We start from the raw sequence: 21,532 nt of genomic DNA on the forward strand, positions 1-21,532 counted from the left end.
TTTGGGTGGTATCCCTCGGTTTCTTATTAAGACCTGAAGCAAATAAGCTGATGGAAACAACGAAACTTCTGCTTAAGATAGAAAATGATCCAAGGCACTAGTGTTTAACTGAAGACCATGAATTCGCGTCTATCCAGTTAAATGCTATGGGGCCCAAAAAGGCATCAGGAATGCCGAGGGAACTGACCAATGCAAGTGCATGTGGTCGCAATTCTCCGCAGAGTTTTGTTACTTCTTTCCTCACAGCAGCAGCATTGTCTGTCGATAAGTACCCATACCGGAGAAACGCAGCATCTTCTTCCAAACAGATTAGGGCATACATAGATCTCAACAGTCCCAAGACATTCTGCAAAGGAAGCAAATCCAAAAATTAAGCAACTAGATAAGGTTCTTCCTTCTCTAACATTTTATATATTGCATACCAAGCATTTTAAGGATGTCCCTTATAGGTCAAGATTTCTTGGAGAAAGAAATGAAGATTACCAGTAGAATTTCTGATACAATCAGGAAAGCATAAAATCTATTCCAAGTTTCTCCTCATACTACGACTTACAGTTCTTTTTATTTTTCCTGGTGAATCAGAGATAGATTTTATCAAGGCATGTTACAGGAACTTGTAAGAGAAACTTGTTCAGGCTGCAGTTCGTTTTGGCCCGACTCCTCTAGTGATTATGCCTTCCAATTATGTTAGGACATCACAAAATGGCTTAAAAGCCTTACAAACTACGTCACCAGGTGTACGCGTAGACAAATACGAGAATAGTTTCTACATTGCTTACCTTCAAGGAACCAGCAGATACATTTGCCTCAGCATCAATGAAGGTCTGCAGAATAGCTCTGTCTGAGAAAGCTCTGCCCAAGTCTTCGGCAAGTTGATAACTCTGGTACGGATAAGTAAAGCAAAAGCCCATCAACAACGACAATCGGAATGAGAGAAGTGGAACAAGAACCGAGCAACTCTATTACCAGAAAATCATCCCTACCAGAATAAATGCATGCTCTTTACTTTCACCCTTTGATTGATAAAGTGACACTTCTGCAGCAAAACGGTTCAGAAGATCTCGCTCCCTCAAGCAGAAAGCATTCATCTGATGCGCACAACTGGTGAAGCTACGTTTGAAATATATTGAGAAAGGTGTGCTTGCAAACTTGACAATATATTACCTGGAATTGGCTGCTCCTGAGAGTACTACGTGTGAGATTAGATGGAATTACTGGGAAAGGTCCATTCATGTGTTCTAATCCCAAACCCTTGAAAGGTTTATTTTTCTTCTTTGCTGCTGCATATTCTGAAAGGAGTGCCTTGCTGACCTGAAACAAGAATTCACTGCTTGAAACAGAAATCTTAAAAGTAGTGCGAGTAAATGTAATTCCATTTAAATTAAACACGTCAAGTTTTTGGATGTTCTAAAATGAGGAACAGAATGAGGAACAGAAGAATCAAGTCAACATAAAGACAACGTTGTCAAAACTCAGCCTTGCAGTCATCATCGAATAAATTTCACTCAAATGAAGGCAATACATTGTACCTGCTGCATGAGAACATTATTGTCCCCCTCAAAAGTTGACTGGACATCAAATTCACCTTTCAAGTGACCAATTTTATTTTCAGTCTTCAAGCCTTGTCCTCCACAAGCTTCACGACATTCCTAATGAACATGAATCTAGTGAAATTCAGCAAGGCGTTTAACCATAAACCTAACTTTCATATGTGAATCTAGCTCCTCACCTGGAGGGTTCTCATGTTGTGCCAGGTATAGATAGCCTTGAAAGCACTTGATACAACATGAAGGGTTTTGGCTGATCCAGGGGTTCTATTCACATACATCATTTTCAAGTAATTTCCACCGAAAGTCATAGCATACCTTCATGACAAGGATTCATTCCAGGGGAAAGAGAAAGGAACTAAGTCAGAACGAGAGTTCTATTTATTTCAGTTACAAGCAATAAGCAGCTGCATGGCAGAAGAAATTCCAAAACCAAGTTGCATGGCCAGTTCACAGAAGACAGAACTAGCATTGCCAAGGGCGGTGGAGGATTTGTAACAACCGGAGCAACACGATTCACAGAACTAGTATTAAACTTCGAGGTAAAAACGGTGCTTTGATAAAAGATAACATTTTCTCATTTGTCCTGACCACATTCTGCAAAATCATAATCATCATATTGACTTTTCAATAAAAACAGCACACCCTTTATATAGAATTCTTAAAATGCTAAAGCCAGACTCAGCAATAAAAATGACAACGGCTCTACAAAAGAGAATTCTAATAAATCAGCACGATTATTGCATATTAAGAAGGCAGAAGACAATGTCAAACAAGGGCTTGAGAAAATTGTAAATCCCTCAGATGAACACAGCAAACTTGAAAAAAATTGAAACTTCATTATCACAGTGGGTCTTACTCTTTTGAAATTGGATGTACGAAGCACAATTTGACATCCCAAAATAGTGAATAGATTATATTCTGCAGCAAGACTGAGTAGCGACTACTTGGATACTTACGACTTAGCAAGAAGAGGCAAGAGTCGTCGTTGATGACTTGGGTAATCAAGCAAAAGGACTTCAGGTCCATTAGGTGTTACAGAGAATGCCCGCCTACTCAAGGAGTACCTTATGGCAGTTGCCAAGCCAACCTGAAAAGAGAAAAATGACATCCATATTAATGGAAAATCAAATTTTGTAGGAACAGCCATTTATGGAGGCCATGTACATATATGATGCACCACGAATACAGAGCTTTGATAAATAGGATGAAAACTACTCTTTCTGATAAGGTAATTTTCTGCATTACTTAGAACTCATCTCCCAGGTCATCTGTATGATATAATTTACAACCTTATACCAATTCCTTTTATGAGTAAATAGGTTTACTACTAGTACATCAACCACTTTTTTTTAAAGTAATTGTCTAAACACAAGAGTTCTGTAGACAAATCCAATATGGCTACGAGAGCTGGTGCATAATCCTAAACCTTAAAGTGGAACATGCATTAGCAGTAAACAATATCCTTACAGAAATTTTTGTAGTCTTCAGTAAAAAATTCTGAAAGTAAATACCTAGATAGAAACAAACCATCGTAATTCAATACCTTTGATGAGAAAACTGCACTCGTAGCAATAGTTACACGACCAGATGTCAAAGGGGCCAAGAATGCTGCAAACCTCTGGAAAAGAACACATGACAATTCACTTTACTGGTGTTATTTTCTCACCAATTAAAGAACATGGAACAAACATAAAATAATTACTTGATCCGGATCTTTTATTGCACTCAGATAATGGCCATCTGGTGAAACATCAGCGACCGAATTCAACAAGTTCTCTCTGGGGATTCTCAGATTGTCAAACCTGGAAAAAAAATCTTAATCACGTTCGGCATTTGCTTATAAAACAGTCATCAGCAACAAACAGAAAGAAAAGGTGTTGTTAGTACCAGATTCGACCATTATCAACACCATTCAAACCAATTTTGTGACCGCATTCAGCAATACGGATGTTTGGGCATATGTTTCCATCTGCATCCCTGATCTGGGCTATGAAGGCGTGGACTCCTTGATTCACCCCATCTATGTTGAGCTGGGAAAAGACTATAGTGTGTGTTGCATGCTGAACATCGGTAAAACTGTGTCAGCATAGACAAGATTGCGTAGTAGACAATAAAACAATGAAAGGACTTAACACACAAATTGGTTCACGGAAACCCTTACATTAGCAGCCCCCCCAATCCAATACTTCTGAGCTGATTCACAAGGAGTATTGATTACAAACTCTCCTGTCTTCAAATCATAAGTTGTGACTGTTTCAATTCCTCGAACCTAAGAGCATCATCCGAGGAAAGATGACAAATAAACACAAGAGAGCATAAGTAACTACATAAACCCTAGTAGTGACACAGATCAAATAGATTAACGGCTTTCTCATACATTACTTCCATGCCCCAACTCGGTCATGGAAAAGCATCCTTTCAGTCCAAAAGTTTCTGTGTCTCTTAGCCACTTGTCATGGTGGCGCTTTGTGCCCATAAACTGGATAGCACCACCCCTGAAATTAATTAACAAAAAGAACTTAAATTCAATGCACAATAATTTCTCTCTTAAATCCTAAACCAGGCCTTGCTAAATTGAACACTAACAGCAAGGTTTATAATTTCTTTTTTCTTCAATATTCCTTCTGAATTGCATCCAATAAAAAAGCTCAACAACTAAAAGCAAGTTTTTCCTCCATTTTCAACAACCAGTAGGAATGCAAAGACAACAAACTGCATTAAATGCAATTTAGGAACCCAGGATTTTTCTTTTCAACGTGAAAAGCCAACTATCCAGAAGTAATTTGAAAGCAATGATGTGAACCTCAGTTCCTGATTTCAAGATTCATGATAGTTATACTGCCTACATTTTCATTCTAAATTCCCAGAAATTAGCAAAAAAAAATTATAATCTAAAATAAACAGTTCACTCTTCCCCTGAAACTTCCTCAGCAACCAAATGACAGCATATACCATTATCAATAAGAAACTAACAGTAATCTATTAATTCAAAACCCAAAAATCACACCACAATTGTCGAAAATATTTCTAATAGGAATCCACCAATCCAAAACACACACAAAAACAATATAAAAGAAAACAGAAATCAATATAGTACCATAAAAAGAAATGAACACCAAGCATGACAGCAAGAGACTGATCAAAATTCTGAATAACGTCAAGAAAAGCCAACTTCTTCAATTCAGCTTCCACCCCATTTTTCATCAACCATCCATCAAAAACACCTCTTTCAAACAAATACTCAATTCTTTTCATAGTCATTTCTCTTTGCTGTTCCATTGTCTGATTATAATCAGGGAGTACAAACAATCTCCCACCTCTCTCTTTCCCATTAAACACTTTCCCTTGTTTGATAACACCAAACAGCCAGTCCCTGTCCTCTAAGTTGTGGAAATCAAGAATTTTTCTCATTTCTTTGGTGTCGAAATCAAGACGTTCTGTTACTTCTGGTGGAGTGTAGCTTAAACAAGAGTTTGTTCGAAGACATGAAGTGGGGTCTGAAGGAGATTGGACTAGGTGGTTGTTTAGTATTCTGGTTCTACGTGAAGCTCTGTTGATTGACGATTCTTGTGCCATTTTTTGCCTGGTCTTTCGAGGTTTCTGTGTTCTAGGACAATAATTATTTGCAGAGATTAGGAGAGTATATAGAAGCAATGATGAAGGTGTCATATATATATACATGAGAGAGCCGTTTGTAATTCAGTTGTTTGGTTTTTTCAGTAAAAACAATTAAAAAAAAAATGTTAAAATATAGTTTGCCCTCTGTAGATTTTCGAATATTTCACTTCGGGTTCTATTCTTAAAAAAACTCTTAAACCAACCTGAGTTTTCGAACACTTGCGCAAAAGAGGAATGCGTTTTGTAATGAAATTTATACCGAGAGAATTGATAGAGAATCACATGATTATAATTAATTTGAATAATTTTTCCATTTGATAATATTTTTCAATACGTAAATTATTAAATATATTTTTTATCAATACAATTTTCATTATTCGTGTAAGTGAGGGGCGGAGCTGGTAGTATTTAATATGAAAGGCTAAAATTAATATAATCAGATATATTATTAAAAAGCTTATTTATTTAAAATAATACTATTTCATATTTAAATACTAAATATAAAATATTTTGTAGGGGTCCAGGTCCCTGCTTGCTTCCCCTAGATCCACTCGTAACATAAAAAATATAGTTTTATTTTTTAAAATTAAACTGAATTAATTTGTACATCAATCAAACTAAATCTACATTTCAAGCAATTTTAATCACAACATTGCAAAGAAGCTCAAATCTCCATTAAGAAACAATGACATAATTTAATGAAAATTCATCTTTTTTTTCTTCCTTCTAATATCTTATAAATATGCCGAGTTAAGTACTATAAAGTCATAAAAAAAATTATAAAACAAATATAAGTTAAATGTATGTTAATATCTTTGTCTATTCATAATAATATGTACATATAAAACACAAAAATATTATATTAGCATATTGAGTTTAAGTCTTGGCTCCAGCATAAACAATTTCATACTTGGCCTAATGTCTCAAAAAAAAAGAAGGTTGTAATGATATGCCGTTTAGCATGAAGACTTTAGGGAACTATATGTATGAGATCAGAAGCATTTAAGCAATTGAGAGCAAAGTGAGATATTATTAAATAAAAGGGATCAAAGTGTATTTTACACAAAAAGTAAGGTCTTGAAGACACTAGTAATTCTTGGCGCGCTAGTTAGGTGCGGAAACAGTGGTCGGTCGTTGGAGATGTTTTATTGATCATTGGAACCGCGCGTTCAACATTAGCTCCGTTTAAGAATACGGTCTAAATCGTTTTTTTATTTAAAATAAATTTTTTTATGTTGTTAGATTATTTTGGTATGTTAATGTAAAAAATAATTTTTAAAATATAAAAAAATATTATTTTAATATATTTCTAAATAAAAAACGCTTTGAACCGTCGCTAGCTTACTACTACTACAATTCCAAACAGATCTTAAAAAGTTATTCGTCAAAATTGGAAAGACTCTCTCTCCATGTAGGCTTTGATAGAGTTTTTAAACCCCGTCGAGCACTGGATCATATTGAACTCAATTTGTTTTATAAATTAAAATAATAATTTTTAAAAATATAAATAAATAAATAGTTAATAGATTGTAATTGGATTTTATAATATCAACCTTAATTTTTAACTAGATTATCTAAATTATTATTTTTTAAACTAGACCTGGTTCTATCGCATATCAAAGTACTTATATTATAAATATATTTTAAAAAACAATATCAGCTCTTAGAATTCATGTTGTTTGGTTATTAAAAAAGAGAGAGTTGAAAATATACTTTAAACAATAGAGAAAATTAAAACAAAGTATAAACTGAAATAAATATACTTAAAGAGTTGAATAGAAAAAAAATAGAAAACAATTCATAAACTAAGAAAAATATTCATTTTCTCAAAAATTAACCTCATGCATGCATCAGGATATCAAAAAACTTTAAACAATAGAGAGCAAAGCGGGATATTATTAAATTTGCAGGGATCAAAGAGTTGTTTACTCAAAAGTATGGGGGCTGTTTGGAGTTTGTAATTCTACTATTTATTCTACAAGCTGTAATTAATATAACATGGAGTTGATTGTTAGAATATTTATGTATGAGAGGGACCGCTCATGTAACGCCACAATTATTTTTCTGATTTTTCCTATTTTAGATGAGAGAGATAAAGTCCATTATTGCTCAAGATTAGCTTGATTGACTCAAAATGGCAATCTCAATTACATTTGAAAGATTTTGAGTAAAAACATTTAACCGAACTGTTCATTCAATTAAATTGTTTGGTTTGGTTTTAAAGTATAGAATTAAATTGAAATAATTAAATCAAGTACACTAAATTTAATGGAAACTTTGGTTTAAAAGTATAGAATTAAATTGAAATAATTAAATCAAGTACACTGAATTTAATGGAAACAGTTTCAAAATTAATTTCCCACCAACTTACATGTAGGAGCGCCTAATGTCTTTATATTCAATTTATTCATGGATTTTAAATTATAAAATATCGGGTCGTTCCAAGACTGAGATTTGATTGGAAAAGATTTCCCTTGAAACATTGTTTAATGCAATATATAATTGCTGGAAAAAAGTGGAAATCCCTTTTTTCTAAAGAGGGTTAGATATTTTTGGTGTACTAGATGTTTAATTTTTTTTATTTAATTGTATTAACTTTTGTTTTTCTCTATATAAACTTTTGATTTTTTAATTTAATATTTATGTAAGATTTTGTTAAATACATGTCTATATAATCATTAAATTGACACGTAAGCATGCTACTATTTAATTAGCTACGCTGTATAATTTTAATGAGTGTAAATTTTTATTTTTATTTATTTAAGAATGTAAACTTTATTTGAGTGTCTATTCTTTTGAATATATATCAATTAAGTATTTTAATTTTAATTTTAAAATATAACAAATATCACTAACTCTTCTAAAATATAATATAATATAACATTCATAATTTAGTAATTTCAAGTTTGAAAATCACTTACATAATTGTAATATGAATATTTTCATAAACATAAATGATCTATCCATATGAAATTTTTTTGCAAGTCAGTTTAATACATATATCATCTAATAAGTACTTACATATTTGTTTTAAACCTCCTTTATACTTCAACTTATAAAAACAAGAACATAGTTATATATATATATATATATATATATATATATATATATATATATATATAAAAAACATGAGGGGTGTCGCTCAATTGGTCAGGCTAGCTTGGGTTTGCTCCTCAAATGTCATCAGTTCGAATCTCACAAACCTTAAGGCCACTGAAAACTTACATGGTCGTTAACTTCAAGGCTCGTGAGATTAGTCGAGATGCACACAAGTTAGCCCGGATACCCATGTGAATCTAAAAAGAAACATAATATATATATATATATATATATATATATATATATATATATATATATATTGTTTTAATAAAACATCGACTATGAACATTTAAAAAATAATACTTTAATACAATATGAATCTCATAATTATAATAATTTTATAATTTTTTTTGTAAAATATATTTTTTGAATGACTTTATTTTTACTCTAATTTCATTAATCAAATATAAATAAATATTAAAGATGAAAAGTGCATTTATTACTAATAAATATATTTTGAATAAACAAAATCAGCATTACATATAATGGATATATAAACTAACAATTGTTTTAACAGAGATGAGTTGTTTTGCAATATGAGTTACATATAAAATGTCTGAGTTTGAATTGCTTATGTTGAGAAGACAAAGTAGGCGATCCAGTGTGTGCGATATTTACACCACAACCATTACTAATATTTAATATCTCAGAACCTTTATAATCGTCAGCCAAGCACAAGTTTCCAATATCTAGCATGATGTTATTAGTTGCTGCTGTGTCAGGATGCCATTGAGGAGGAGGGTATACTGATATATTTGCATTTGCATAACCAGCAAAATCGGTATAGTGAGCAGAAGGGAGTAGGCAACAGTGGTGCAGAATTGAAAGATCAATGCGATTCTCTTTAGTGTTTACCGACGGATTTAGTGATGGAAAAATTTATTTAGTAAATATCACCGCAAAATATTAATGGAAACATTTCTTTGATGTTTCTGTTTATATTTATCAATTTTCTAATTGTGGATGTGCTGTTGTAAGGCCAGTTGGGACGCTGGGATTCATAATTTCTCTTCCATGTAGCTGCTGTGTGATTTTTTTTCAGCCACAAAACTGGCATGGAACGCACTTTCTGTCGAAACGATTGTTCATATTGGTATAGTTACGCCCTCCTAGGTAATGTGCAGAGTTGGAATCACCAGAATAATGGCTGCCAGCAGAATAGTTCATAAAAGAGTAATTACCAGCATTAGAGGACTGCTGAGATGAGGAACCAGAAGGGTTGGATTTCAGAACCATATTGGCAGAAGGTTTCTTGTGTTTTGTTAGAGAAATATAAATTATATCTTAAGTTTTCACCTAACATTTTAAACTTTTGAGTAGAATAAAATTGTAAATTCAGAGTTAATATCTATAACTTTTTTGCTTATTAAAATTTTTATGTTTTCTATGCTATTCACTGCATCAAACCCCCTCAAAGATTGATGACAGAAGCAATGATAGTATTTGATCCTTCTGAAACCACTAGGTATATCCACCAGAGACATTTTCTTGTTAAGAATTTCCAGGGGAGGGACTAGACACGTACCTTCTATGAAGCTGACATGCCAGCAATTGAAGCACCTGAATTCTCTACTTAGCAAACTCTTCTACTGCCATGATTCCTGGGATTCATATCCTGTTCAAATTTAAACATTTCGTTACATTAGTTATACTAGAGCATTATACACTTAACATAGAAGAAGTTTAAAGCTCTCAAATCTCTGGTTCTCTTGGTTCTTTTAACTTCTAAGATTGTAACAATTGAGCATAGGCTCAAACTGTGTTTTCCATAGGATGTAATTTTTGTGGGTTAGTTTGATAGTAAAGGAATGGATTGGCTGTGATGAGAAAATATGTTGAGAAATGAAAAGAGCGGGAATAATTGAGGTAGTTGATGTGCTTATCCTAACGAAAAAGAAGTACGAAAAATTTAAGTGTATCTTTTCAAAACCCATCTTCTGCACTCCTACTCGCAAATATCCCCGTTCTATGCCTTGCTCATGTCTAGCTTAAGATCAGTCATCTTCCCCTTGCTAGCCGTCCTAGCATTCTTGATAAAATGTGTAGTCTTGAAAGCAACTAAAATATTACCCGAGATCAGCCTACTCGGTATGAAAGCACTCGGATTAAGCAAAATAATTTTCTCCGAAGTAGTCCTCAACCGATTGGCCGAAGGTTTCTAGATTAGTCTATAATCCGTCACGCTCTTGAGTTCTTTCACCATTTAAAAAATCAAAAGCGTGCTGCGCATCTGTGATCGCCAATACCTCTTGATAGAAAAGAGCAGCCATTCCATCTTGACTAGGAGCTTTAGTAGGATGCTTCCGATGAAGAGCATGTTGGATCTCCGCTACAGTGAACCGCTTACATAAGAACTCTCATCTCATAGCTGGTGTGACCATAGAATCAACAGAATCAGGAACCCTGCGTTCAGAATCAATCTCTGAAGCCGCAAAAAAGTCCCTAAAATACAGAACAAGAACACCCTCAATTCCATTCAACCTCGTGCACCACCTTCCCTCCTTACTCATAACCCCTGCATCACGATAATGTTGTTTCCTTTCACTTGCTTTCTTATAAAAAAAAAGGCGTTATTACGATCTCCTTCTTAATTTTAACTACAGAGAACGGAACCTAAATATTGCCAGCTCTATACCCTTTCACTCTCTCACTCTCTATTGTCCATGATTTATTTTGAACAATTCTCCTCCTACATCAAATCTTCCTTGATAATCTCCGAAATTCAAGAATTCAGTTTTGGCAAACCCAACTCATACAATTTTAAATTGGTTTCTTCCTTGGAGAACAATAAGGTAAGAAATCTTCCTTAGCCATATCCCTCCCAACAATGTTCTTGTCACAACAAGCATATATACCGTGATCAATAGAGAATTTTCCATCCCTATATTTTCTTTTTGTCTCTTCATTAATTAATTTTTCACGTTCTGTGTTATTACAAGAACCCTTATTGTTTCTTCCTTAAAATAGAAATTGAAGATCAATTTTTTTAGCGGCATACTAAGGTGTTGGCATGGAATGTCGGCATCCAGGCGATGATGCATGGTATGATGTAAATTTCGTTTGTGATGGGGAAACTCTCGCGATGAGCTGTGCTAATTTCTCAGAGGTTTACATGGAAACATTTCAGGTTGACAAGTTCGAGATCATGGAAGCAGTGGAGGGATATGGTATTTCAGCCGAGTAGTGTGCAATATTTACAAGATGAGTACAGCAAGATTGTTCAAGGTAAGACAGTTAGTATGCTTTCGAGAATGATGAGCTTAAATTTTATGGTACATTTGTTGTTGAATTGGTCGACGAGAAACATAAGTTCGAAAATGGAGAGGAAGAGTTCTTGCAAATATGATTTAAAATGGCAATACCAGGTGCAGTCAAATATTATTTAAGCTTCAATTCAGTATCGTCATCCATGCTTTACATCATTAACCGTCTGCTAATTACTTAGGACATTATTATGCTAAGCAGAATGAGAAAACCACCTCCAATTAGGCTATGCTTTATATTCAATCCACGAGGACCGTGTACAAGAGGAGATAGGTTACTGTGCTTTTCCAAATTCTTACATTATTGGACTAGTATTCATGCCAAAAGTATTTGCTGAAATGAAGTTGCAGCGTAATTAGCATTACCTCGTCTGATCTTTCAACTTAAACAGCCTACGAGCCACCTTTCATAGGTGAACATTCCAATTACTTGGAGGAGGAACTAAACTAGGTTGTCTTTGGCTGATGTAACAAACAAGTTTCTTCATTTCTCATATCCAAATATTGAAACGAGGAAGGTCTTCCACTTCTGTTCGGGAATTTGATGCCTTTACATTATAAAATGCGACTCAAACTGGTGTTATCACCCAGATAAATTGATATCCTTCTTGTTGATGATTTGATAAATTTATGACAGCTGGGGTGTTCACTACCATAAATCATGTTTGGAGAAGAGCTACGTCCAAAGCATGAAGAACTGCGATTGCAAATGACCAATAAGCCACGACAGAGGACATGCTTTGGCTCGCTAACTTACGAGTTATGACAATGAGAAATCATGGGTTCTTCGCCGAAATGCAAGCATTAATATTCAGGAAAGTTTGCAGCAACCCAGCAAAGTCATGAAAGAACATCGATCTTTCATTTGGACAATAGCCGCTGCATAGCAAGGCAAAAAGAGCAACTTCTCTGCCCGCACATTAAGCATCAACAAATAAAATCAATTTCTTCGATGTTAATGACAAGCTTGATGACACCTTTGTTGGTGTGGACGTCAACGGTGAAAAACAATAAATTGTGAAAAAAAGAATTGAACAATCAATCAAGTTGAGCGATTACCTTAATATTTCCCAAATTCAAGCAATAAAATTGAATCTAAACTAGAGGGTTGAAACTGTCTAAAAATTACAACACTCCAAGGAACAAACTTACAAAAGAACAATCAAAAGAAAGAAGGAAAAAGGAATGGCAATCAAATGCATATGCCTCTTGGATCCATAACCTTAAGCAGTTAAGCTTTCTCTCAACTTCAAGAAGTTTGGTAGTTTCTAGGCAAGCAATTGGACTACAACTATCCATCTTAACATTCATGTGTCCGAAAAGCGTCTTCAAATAACAAAAAGGCAAATTATGAAATAGGAGAAACTATTACCACCATACTTCTTTCATCTATTCTATCTATGCGGAGCAGCATCCAACCTTTTTCACAGCTGATACATCATCTTTGCCGACAGTAATAGTCTGTCCCTTGGGCAAGGCTGCAGGATCATCCCCAACATCAAGAGCCTTCCGGCTGACTACACGATGAATCTGAGTGAGCACTTCAGTGAAAGCATTTTCAACATTCAAGGACTCTAGGGCAGAGGTCTCCATGAAAAAAGTATTTTCTCTCTCAGCAAAGGCAGTGGCATCCTCAGTAGTAACTGCACGCAAGTGACGCAAATCTGCTTTGTTTCCCACAAGCATAATCACAATGTTTGAATCAGTGTGATCACGAAGTTCCTTTAGCCATCTCTCCACATTCTCAAAAGTGACATGTCGAGTGACATCATAGACAAGCAAGGCGCCAACAGCTCCTCGATAATATGCACTAGTAATTGCACGGTATCTGTATCAATGAATAGAAACAATGATGAAAATAGGCACCCTTATGATACAAGGATTGGAAATAATTCAGTTTCAACAAAAGATACCATGCTTGAAAGTATTTTTGTTCAATAAGAAAGCAAGAAAATAAGTAGGTAACCATAGAAAACGTTGTTATATTCTAGACACTAGTGAGAGAAAAGGTCTTATGATCACACAAAGCTATTACATTCTGCACAATTACGTGAAACAATAATCAAAGCAAAATGCAACCATTTTTCTTTCTCTCTCCTTCTTTCTACATGTGCCAACAACAATTCATACAGGAGGAATAGATGGGGTCATACTCTATCTCTCTCAAAATGATGTTTTTATTTCCTGGACTGGATGCAGAATGAGGATAGAAAATAAAAAACAGAGATCAATTGGAAACACTGGACTATCATATTTCTTGTTCTCCAGTCTTTTACAAATCCAAATCAGAGTTTAGCAGCAACTCAAAAACAGCCATTTGTTATCAAAACATCAACCACTTTGTAAAGAAAGGTGCAAACTTTGATCCTTTCTCAAGCAAATTTTATATCTCCAAATAAAACATTTAGGCATTTCTGTTCCTAACATTTTCGGCATGAGAGACTAGATCTACTAAGCCCATTTTCATGTAGTATGGTTTCCATCCATGTCAACAAATACAGATGCAGAAGTCCATCAACTACCATAATGGCAATCTACTAAGCCCCTTTTCCACCATCAATATGCAAAAAACTTATAGTATCAAAAACCCAAATAAAAAAATAAAGAAAAAACAAAACTTTGTAGCATCAATCACTTAAGGCATATAGATCTGATAGACCCAAATGCAAATGTCACAAAACAAGAAGAAACCCATCTTAGAAAAATAGAAAGATACAGAGATCAAGAAGGTTTGACCTTTCTTGGCCAGCAGTGTCCCAAATCTGAGCTTTGACAACTTTATCATCAACATGGATACTACGAGTGGCAAATTCAACTCCAATAGTGGATTTGGATTCCAAACTGAATTCATTCCTTGTAAATCTTGATAAAAGATTGGATTTTCCAACACCAGAATCACCTATCAACACTAACTTGAATAGATAATCATAGTCATCATCTGCCCTGTAAGCACCCATTTGCTTTGCTAATTCTCTAGTTTTTGTTATATGGGAAATGAAGTTGAGAGATAAAGGTTTGGCCTTTCTGTGTTGTGGACTTGTGGGGTTATATGTGGATCTGTGTAGAGGTTTTGAATTTTAAAGTGTTGAACATTCTTTGATTTTTGTTTGGGAGTAGGCTTGATAATTGTACTTTAACCATTTGATTTTTTAGATTCAATTTTTTTTATGATAGTATAAAAAAACTCACTTGTGAATTTTAAAATAATTACTTAAATGATAAAAGATTCTTTCAAAATCATTATGATACTCATAAAACAAAAAAATGAAATGAAATTTCCGATAATAATAATAATAATAATAATAATAATCAAACCTATTACTTTAATACATTTTTAAAATTAATAATTTAACAATCTTATAAACAAAATTGTGTCTTGAACACTGTTTCTGTTTTCTCCGCATTCATTCATTCATTCATTCTATTTATTTATTAATTAATTTAGATTTTCTAAAAGTTATTTTGAAGTTCTTGAGATTTACAGTTACCCTAAATTATCTATTTTGGCTTATAGCCTTCTAGATATTTGAAAAGGTATAACGCGGAATGGCAGAATTAATCACAATGTGGACATGAATTATTTAATCACAAAAACATTAAAAAAAAAATGTGTACATTGAAAGGTTGATACTTTTCCATTAATAGAAGATCTTCATTATTAAATTGAATTCCAATCGTTATCTCCACTAGGGTTTCTAATTTTTTTAATCATGTTTAATTCAAGTTTCAATTTTTCTTTGCGTTTGCACTTCCAGATGAGAATTTGATGTTAACACCGAAGTGGGATGGATGTTGACAACATTGTTTGTCATTGTCATTTTCACAATAACCTTAGCCACCACACTTCCCTTCCAGGAAAGGGACAAGAACAGGCAACGTTCAAATTTTTTTTTTCTTTTCCTTTCTTTTTTGCAACCCTGCAATGATTTCAAAGATTGGTCTTTGTGTAGTTGAATTTGGTAGGAAACTAAGATCTGATGAACAAAGCATGGAAACATCTCAAGTAGCTGAAGGCTACTGCATTTCCCCTGCTCTTTGTGGGTTCGGTGAACAGATGGGGTTGGCGTGATGGGACTAGACTAGACAGGACAGGACAATATCATGGAGGATTTGCAAGAGAAATTTAGCTGTGCGACCAACAAAAAATGTCATTACAAGCTACAAAATCCAGCATCTCTTGCAGTATAACAATCTAGAGAGTCTATAATAACAGGAAATAAAGCAAAATGACTTAATAGTTGCAGGTGAGGATGACGTGCACTACTGATATTAGATCCCTGTCTTGTTTGTCAGAATATTTTCTTTTGTATTTTTCTAACGTTAACAATATTGTGAGGCAGACAAGAGAATGAATACAGCAGGTTACTGCTCTAGTCCTCTTCATAGCAGGGTATATATCACAAAATTGTGTTAAAAATAGATTTGATTCCTTCGGCCTTTTACTCATAACTGACCTGTGAAGGACAATCTAGTCCTGCCAACATGCCCAGGAACAGGACCCATATCGAGAACCTCAGATCTTCTGTGAGATAAAGCTTCCATTACTAACCCCACATGCTCTTCATTTACCTGAAACAAAATCATATATGAAAATCGAATCTTGTGAAAAGAAACCAGTTCTGTAATCTTGAATTCTTGCCTCAATGGTCCTTCTTCAATCGCTTCAAGCTTCTCCTTACTCTCAGTTTTATACCTGATTCAACAAAATAATTTTCCAAAAAATATAAGAAAAGGGACTCTGGGAGGTGAGACAGAAAGCTCAAGTCCTTCATGTCTCACATTCTCAATCAAGATACCTGAAAAGCAACCATCTAGGTGGTGACCTAGTGGTAAAAGCTTGGGACTAAGGAGTTTGCTCCCTCTTAGGTCTCAGGTTCAAACCCTATGACTGCTCATATGATGGCCACTGGAGGCTTACATGGTCGTTAACTTCAGGGCCCGTGGGATTAGTCGAGGTGCGCGCAAGCTGGCCCGGACACCCACGATAATCAAAAAAAAAAAAAAAAAAAAAAAAAAGATACCTGAAAAGCATAAACATCTTAAGTTCAGAACCATATCAGAAATTTAAGAGACTGGAAAATGAAACTAATGTCATTGTAAACCTTAGTACTGTGAATTTTTTATGCTTAACATGAAAAAGAATAGCGCAACACCATGTAGTGTCAAGAAGAACAAACCAAGTTGAAGTCCTCCCGTCCCCTGGACCTCATATGTCTCTGCCACGCCAGGAAGCGCATTTCTGGCAAGATTAGTTTCAGCTTCAGCTATAACCGATCACCAATTTTCCCTCCGGTCAGCTAAAAACATATCGGAAGTAGACAATTATTTCCAAGTGGCTAACATTGAAACATAAATATCATGTTTGCCCTAAATTGACTCCAAGCAAAACAATAGGAATCAACATAACATCTTATATGGTGTTAACAGAAACTCACTGGAGAAAACTATGATGGCATTATCAATGATACAGTTGCACTGCCATTAGTAACATTATGAAGTTTCTTCTAGTTACATTTTAAGAGATGGAAAGGGTATGAGGGCAGGAAAGGGGAGGGGATAACCTCTTGGATTCTCTTTTGGACATCACTCCATAATTTGAAAACTACCAAATTCTATATCCTTTGTAGATAATGGGAAAAAAAACTCAGATTGAAGAAGATACATGAATGCATCTAATCTCAATTGTTAGAGGTACATGAGATAATATTCCTTTTTAATACAACATCTTATATGGGTTTTTTTTCAAGCTACCATGGTATTTTATTTTTATTTTTCTAAATTTTTTATTTTATTTTTCACGTGAATAAATATTTTTTTAGTTAGATAAAAATAGATGAATCTAATCTCTATATATGAAAATTGTAAAATTGGGAAGCAAGTTCTTGATTTCAATTGTTAGATTCTCAACTTTAATTATCTGAATATGGTTTTGTCCAATATACTTCAATATTTTTTATGCTAATGTCACTTGACAAATAAAAAATAAAATAAAATGCAATTTACAAATAAGATGAAGAGAAAAAAAAATAATACTTATTTTACTACAACATTTGGTCCATTAGTGGATTGTATCTCCAAATGTTGTAGTAAAACTGTTTTTTATAATTTTCTCCCTCTTCACATTAATTTATTAATTGATGGATTATATTTATATGTATTGGTTGTTAATTTTTTTTGTCAAAACAAAAACAAAAAATGTTTTCATGTTGTAAACTTCATATAGATTTTTAGGGAGCTACTGAGATAAATAAAAAAAATTAATAAAATTGGTAAAATTAATTCTCAAGATCTAATAGTTTTGCTCTCCAAGAAGCTTATTTCAATAAATAAATAAATAATACCTTCTGAATTAATATTCTAGCTTTATGCCTGCTATATGTGCCTTTTAACAAAAAAAAAAACCTCATGTTTTGCTGAGTTTGATAGGATTACTTCACATTCACTAGGGCACAGTATTTGTTTAGTGTGATAATCACATGGCAGAGATCATAATATTAGGGTTTTGATACACAAATTTTACTATCATTACATGATAACAGATTCAAGTTTACCACATAGTTGCCCCACAATCCTCCTGAAGCATATGAACATATTACATTACGAAAAAGCAAAATTAGAGGCCCAGAGAGATTGGAAAACAGAAATGCTATCGTGACTCTACTAAGCGATACAGGATCTTGACTTGGCTGGGTCATCAAGATTTCTCATGGAAGAAACTGATAGCTGAATATTGATTTTAGAGAAACACACAAGGAGCCCTACGCTTCTGTCTCCTTTTCTTTGGCTTCGGAGGCTGCAAAACAACCTTGATTGCAGCATCAAAGACACCCTTCACATTCTGGGGATAAGATATTTACAGCATTAAGTTAAGCTACAATACTGAAGTGAAGACTGGAGTTAAAGCTATCAATTATTCGTAGCACCAAAGTTAGTAAACCTCCTGCCCAGGGCCCGAGTCATGGTTGGACAAGTTGATATAGATAAATAAAAAAATTCAATATTTTTTTATAAGTTAAAAATTAAAAAAATCAAAACAGGTTATTACCATGTCAATTGCGTCGCATGTTTATCCATCAAGTTAGCTAACTAAGTAAAATTAACTCTTGCTCAGTTTAATTTTAAGCCTTTTGGGTTAGCGAGTCATCGGGTTGACTAGCTGGCCCGACCAGGTCGAGCAATGAGTAGCACTACAACAGGCTACTTGCTAGAATTAGGAAATATTGGCAGAAGAATCTATGCAGGGGTGTTGCTCCTAGACTGAAAAGCTAACAATTGGCGTTAACTTTTACCCATTGAGTCTGTTGGGACTGTGAGTGTAAAGAAAATGACTTCTAACTGGATTTTAAGACCAAATTGATGGATGAGTGGAAAGAGGATAAGTGATTTGGGAAAATCTTAAGTTCTTGGATAATAGTCTCCTCCTCTGCTTTTACCAAGAAATAATAATAATTGGCCAAACCTGCTGAGTCTTGGAGCTGCACTCTAAGTAAACAGCAGCACCGATCATCTTCTTTAGTTCCTCCCCCTGCTCAATGTGAAAGTTGCTGGGTTCATAAATGAAATGGAAAAACTCATTTTGTTCAAATTGGTGTAAACGAAAGAAAATCAGCTACTTGCCTGAGCAGTCGTGATTGGTGCGGCCCCAGGATGATCTATCAGATATTGCCTATCGTTCCGTAAATCTGCAGCCCGTTGCATCCTACTGATATTAGTATAACCTGAAATGAAAAAACATAGAAGGTAGCAAAATTGATCTTACCAAGTTTGGTTCCCACAAGCACAATCGGCACAGCTGGGGCATAATGCCTTAGTTCAGAGATCCACTGGGGCCAAAATATTGATAAAAAAGAAAGCAAATTCAGATAAGCTTTGATGATTATAAAAAGTCTCAGATGAATCAAAATCAATCATCCAAACGTGTAAAATAGAATTGAAAATAGTAAATCATACCTTCTTTGCAATGTTCTCATAGCTAGCTTTGCTGATTAGAGAAAAGGCCAGCAAGAACACATCTGCACCTCTATAACTCAGAGGCCTCAACCTGTTATAATCCTCCTGTCCTGAATGCACAGACTACACAATTAGTACTACCTGTTCTTAGGGTTCTTCAGAATAGTTTAATAGTCTCTGTTTGAAAGGGATTAATATCTGCTGTCAGAAACCCAAGAAAGCAAGAATACTAACCTGCAGTATCCCATAATCCAAGATTCACTGTGCTGCCATGGACCACCACATTAGCACTGAAGTTGTCAAACACTGTAGGTACATAATCCTATCAAGATTAACAACACCAAAAAGGGTATTACAACAGGAAACATGGAAAGAAAAACATTGTAATTACAAGTGTTAGTTCCTTTCTTGAAAAAAAAAATCAAGCTCGAGCCTTGAGACACAGTAACAGTGTCTAATCCATACAGTAGGGAAAGTGTTGCTTGTGTAAGAGATGAGCATGCATGTCTTGCCAACAGCTCCATCCCCAACAGTGACACACTTGATGAACCTAGCTGTGCTCATTTTCTTGAACTACCTGATCTCCTTGTTTTCTTCACCCTCTAATTATTCCATTGATACGGGAAGGTAAAGATCGTAAAAGCCTACAAGGACTATGTCTCTTTCACCTTCCTTTCACAAATATCCATAAAGACTTGAGAGAATAAGAGGGTTGTGCTGTGTTTAGAATTTGAATAGGGATAGAGGGGAGTGTAAGGTAGGCCTTTAAAAAGGTTGAGCAACTAAGCAGTACCCAACTTTAGCTGGACTCTCTTTGGCTTCACCATGATTGCACAAATGGCTTTCTGTTTCTTCAAGGGGAAGTACAGAGGCCAAAGACACTAACAACAGAAGTGTTTGGTGCAAGTGTTAGTTGGTTAAGTGCTGGACAAGGGAGTTACGTTGAATCATGAATACTATGAAAAAAAATAAAAAAAAAAATACATGTTGCTTAGTTAGACAAATTAGTATCATGAATGTAAGAATTAGAGTAAGCTACGAAACCCCGAGTGAAAAATCAAGTGATCACATTGACTTATGGAGACATGAAGACCTCCATGCTATCCAAGTCAATCTTTCGACAATTCATCTCCTGATTGAATGATTGGTACAAGAATTTCATGTGTAAGAACTCCTGCTCAATTGCATGGAGAAATCAATGCACAGGAGGGTCAAAATGGCAGAAACCAAAAGAGAAAGCCTACTTTACGTTGGTGTCACCATGATTAGTGGATAAATTAACAAGGCAATGTGACAACGGGCTTGTCACTATCATTGTACCAAAGCTTACGTTTTGGTAAACTAATAACATTGGCTTGGTACAGTGGACAAAAAAATTGTCACAAGCTCGTAGCTAAACAGGCAATAAATCTCGTGCCTCTATTTTGTAATAAAAAATAAATTAAGATTAGCCACTAATGTTGATTTTGTACCCCCAAGAGAAATATTTGTGTAATTGTTTGGTGATTGATTGCTATCGAAGTAGATGAAAAATGAGTCAAATTCTTTAATTTGGGGTAAGATAATGTTTAATATGTTGTTTAATAGCATGTGACAATTAAATTATTAAACTATAAACTAAGATTATTCTTTTTCTGTAGCATATGGCAATATGCAGCACGGCAAAGAACAAATTGGTTTTGATCCTATAACTATATTGTTTTTCTATATAGTGACCAACCAATCCATGGCAAAGTACAATTTGGTCGTTGAATTTTTTATTTTTTCATATTTAATCCCTGTAAATTTAGATTTTTTTTTCAGTCCTAAAACTTTTATTTTATTATAATTTTAGCTTCTAGATATTGAAAGGATAAATATAATGTCACCAAAAAGAAAAAAAGAGAAGAGAGACTGGTTTTGGCCAACTATATTCTAGTAATAAAAAAAATATAATCTTGGGGTCAATAGTTTGCTTTGAAAAGAAGACTTCAATAGAGATGGTTTTTTCCTTTAACCATGTTAAGAAAAGTATATTAAGAACTGTTAAGTTTTTTTATTCAATTTTATTTT

General features: G+C 34.3%; 3 protein-coding genes across 3 annotated transcripts; all 3 read right to left on the bottom strand.

The window, feature by feature from the left end:
- On the bottom strand, nt 1-5,138 carry LOC133667844 (acyl-coenzyme A oxidase 3, peroxisomal-like). The gene is made up of 13 exons (XM_062087520.1): nt 4,648-5,138; nt 3,928-4,045; nt 3,712-3,819; nt 3,438-3,610; nt 3,253-3,352; nt 3,094-3,168; nt 2,507-2,637; nt 1,730-1,865; nt 1,530-1,649; nt 1,165-1,311; nt 984-1,088; nt 780-881; nt 1-346 (listed from the first exon to the last, which is right to left on the bottom strand). The coding sequence occupies exons 1-13, from the start codon at nt 5,124-5,126 to the stop codon at nt 98-100; spliced, it is 2,043 nt and encodes a 680-aa protein (XP_061943504.1). The 5' UTR covers nt 5,127-5,138; the 3' UTR covers nt 1-97.
- Nucleotides 5,139-12,560: 7,422 nt separating this feature from the next.
- Nucleotides 12,561-14,641, bottom strand: LOC133706230 (ras-related protein RABA1f-like). Its single transcript, XM_062131717.1, has 2 exons — nt 14,267-14,641; nt 12,561-13,358 (listed from the first exon to the last, which is right to left on the bottom strand). The coding sequence occupies exons 1-2, from the start codon at nt 14,485-14,487 to the stop codon at nt 12,929-12,931; spliced, it is 651 nt and encodes a 216-aa protein (XP_061987701.1). The 5' UTR covers nt 14,488-14,641; the 3' UTR covers nt 12,561-12,928.
- A 3,373-nt stretch (nt 14,642-18,014) lies between these two features.
- On the bottom strand, nt 18,015-20,231 carry LOC133668324 (rac-like GTP-binding protein RAC2). The gene is made up of 7 exons (XM_062088105.1): nt 19,946-20,231; nt 19,715-19,802; nt 19,481-19,590; nt 19,290-19,353; nt 19,148-19,212; nt 18,990-19,055; nt 18,015-18,368 (listed from the first exon to the last, which is right to left on the bottom strand). Exons 1-7 carry the CDS (start codon nt 20,042-20,044, stop codon nt 18,267-18,269), a joined length of 594 nt encoding a protein of 197 aa, XP_061944089.1. The 5' UTR covers nt 20,045-20,231; the 3' UTR covers nt 18,015-18,266.
- Between the last annotated feature and the right edge of the window lie 1,301 nt (nt 20,232-21,532).

Source organism: Populus nigra, chromosome 11, assembly GCF_951802175.1.
Source record: "Populus nigra chromosome 11, ddPopNigr1.1, whole genome shotgun sequence".
NCBI lineage: Eukaryota > Viridiplantae > Streptophyta > Magnoliopsida > Malpighiales > Salicaceae > Populus > Populus nigra.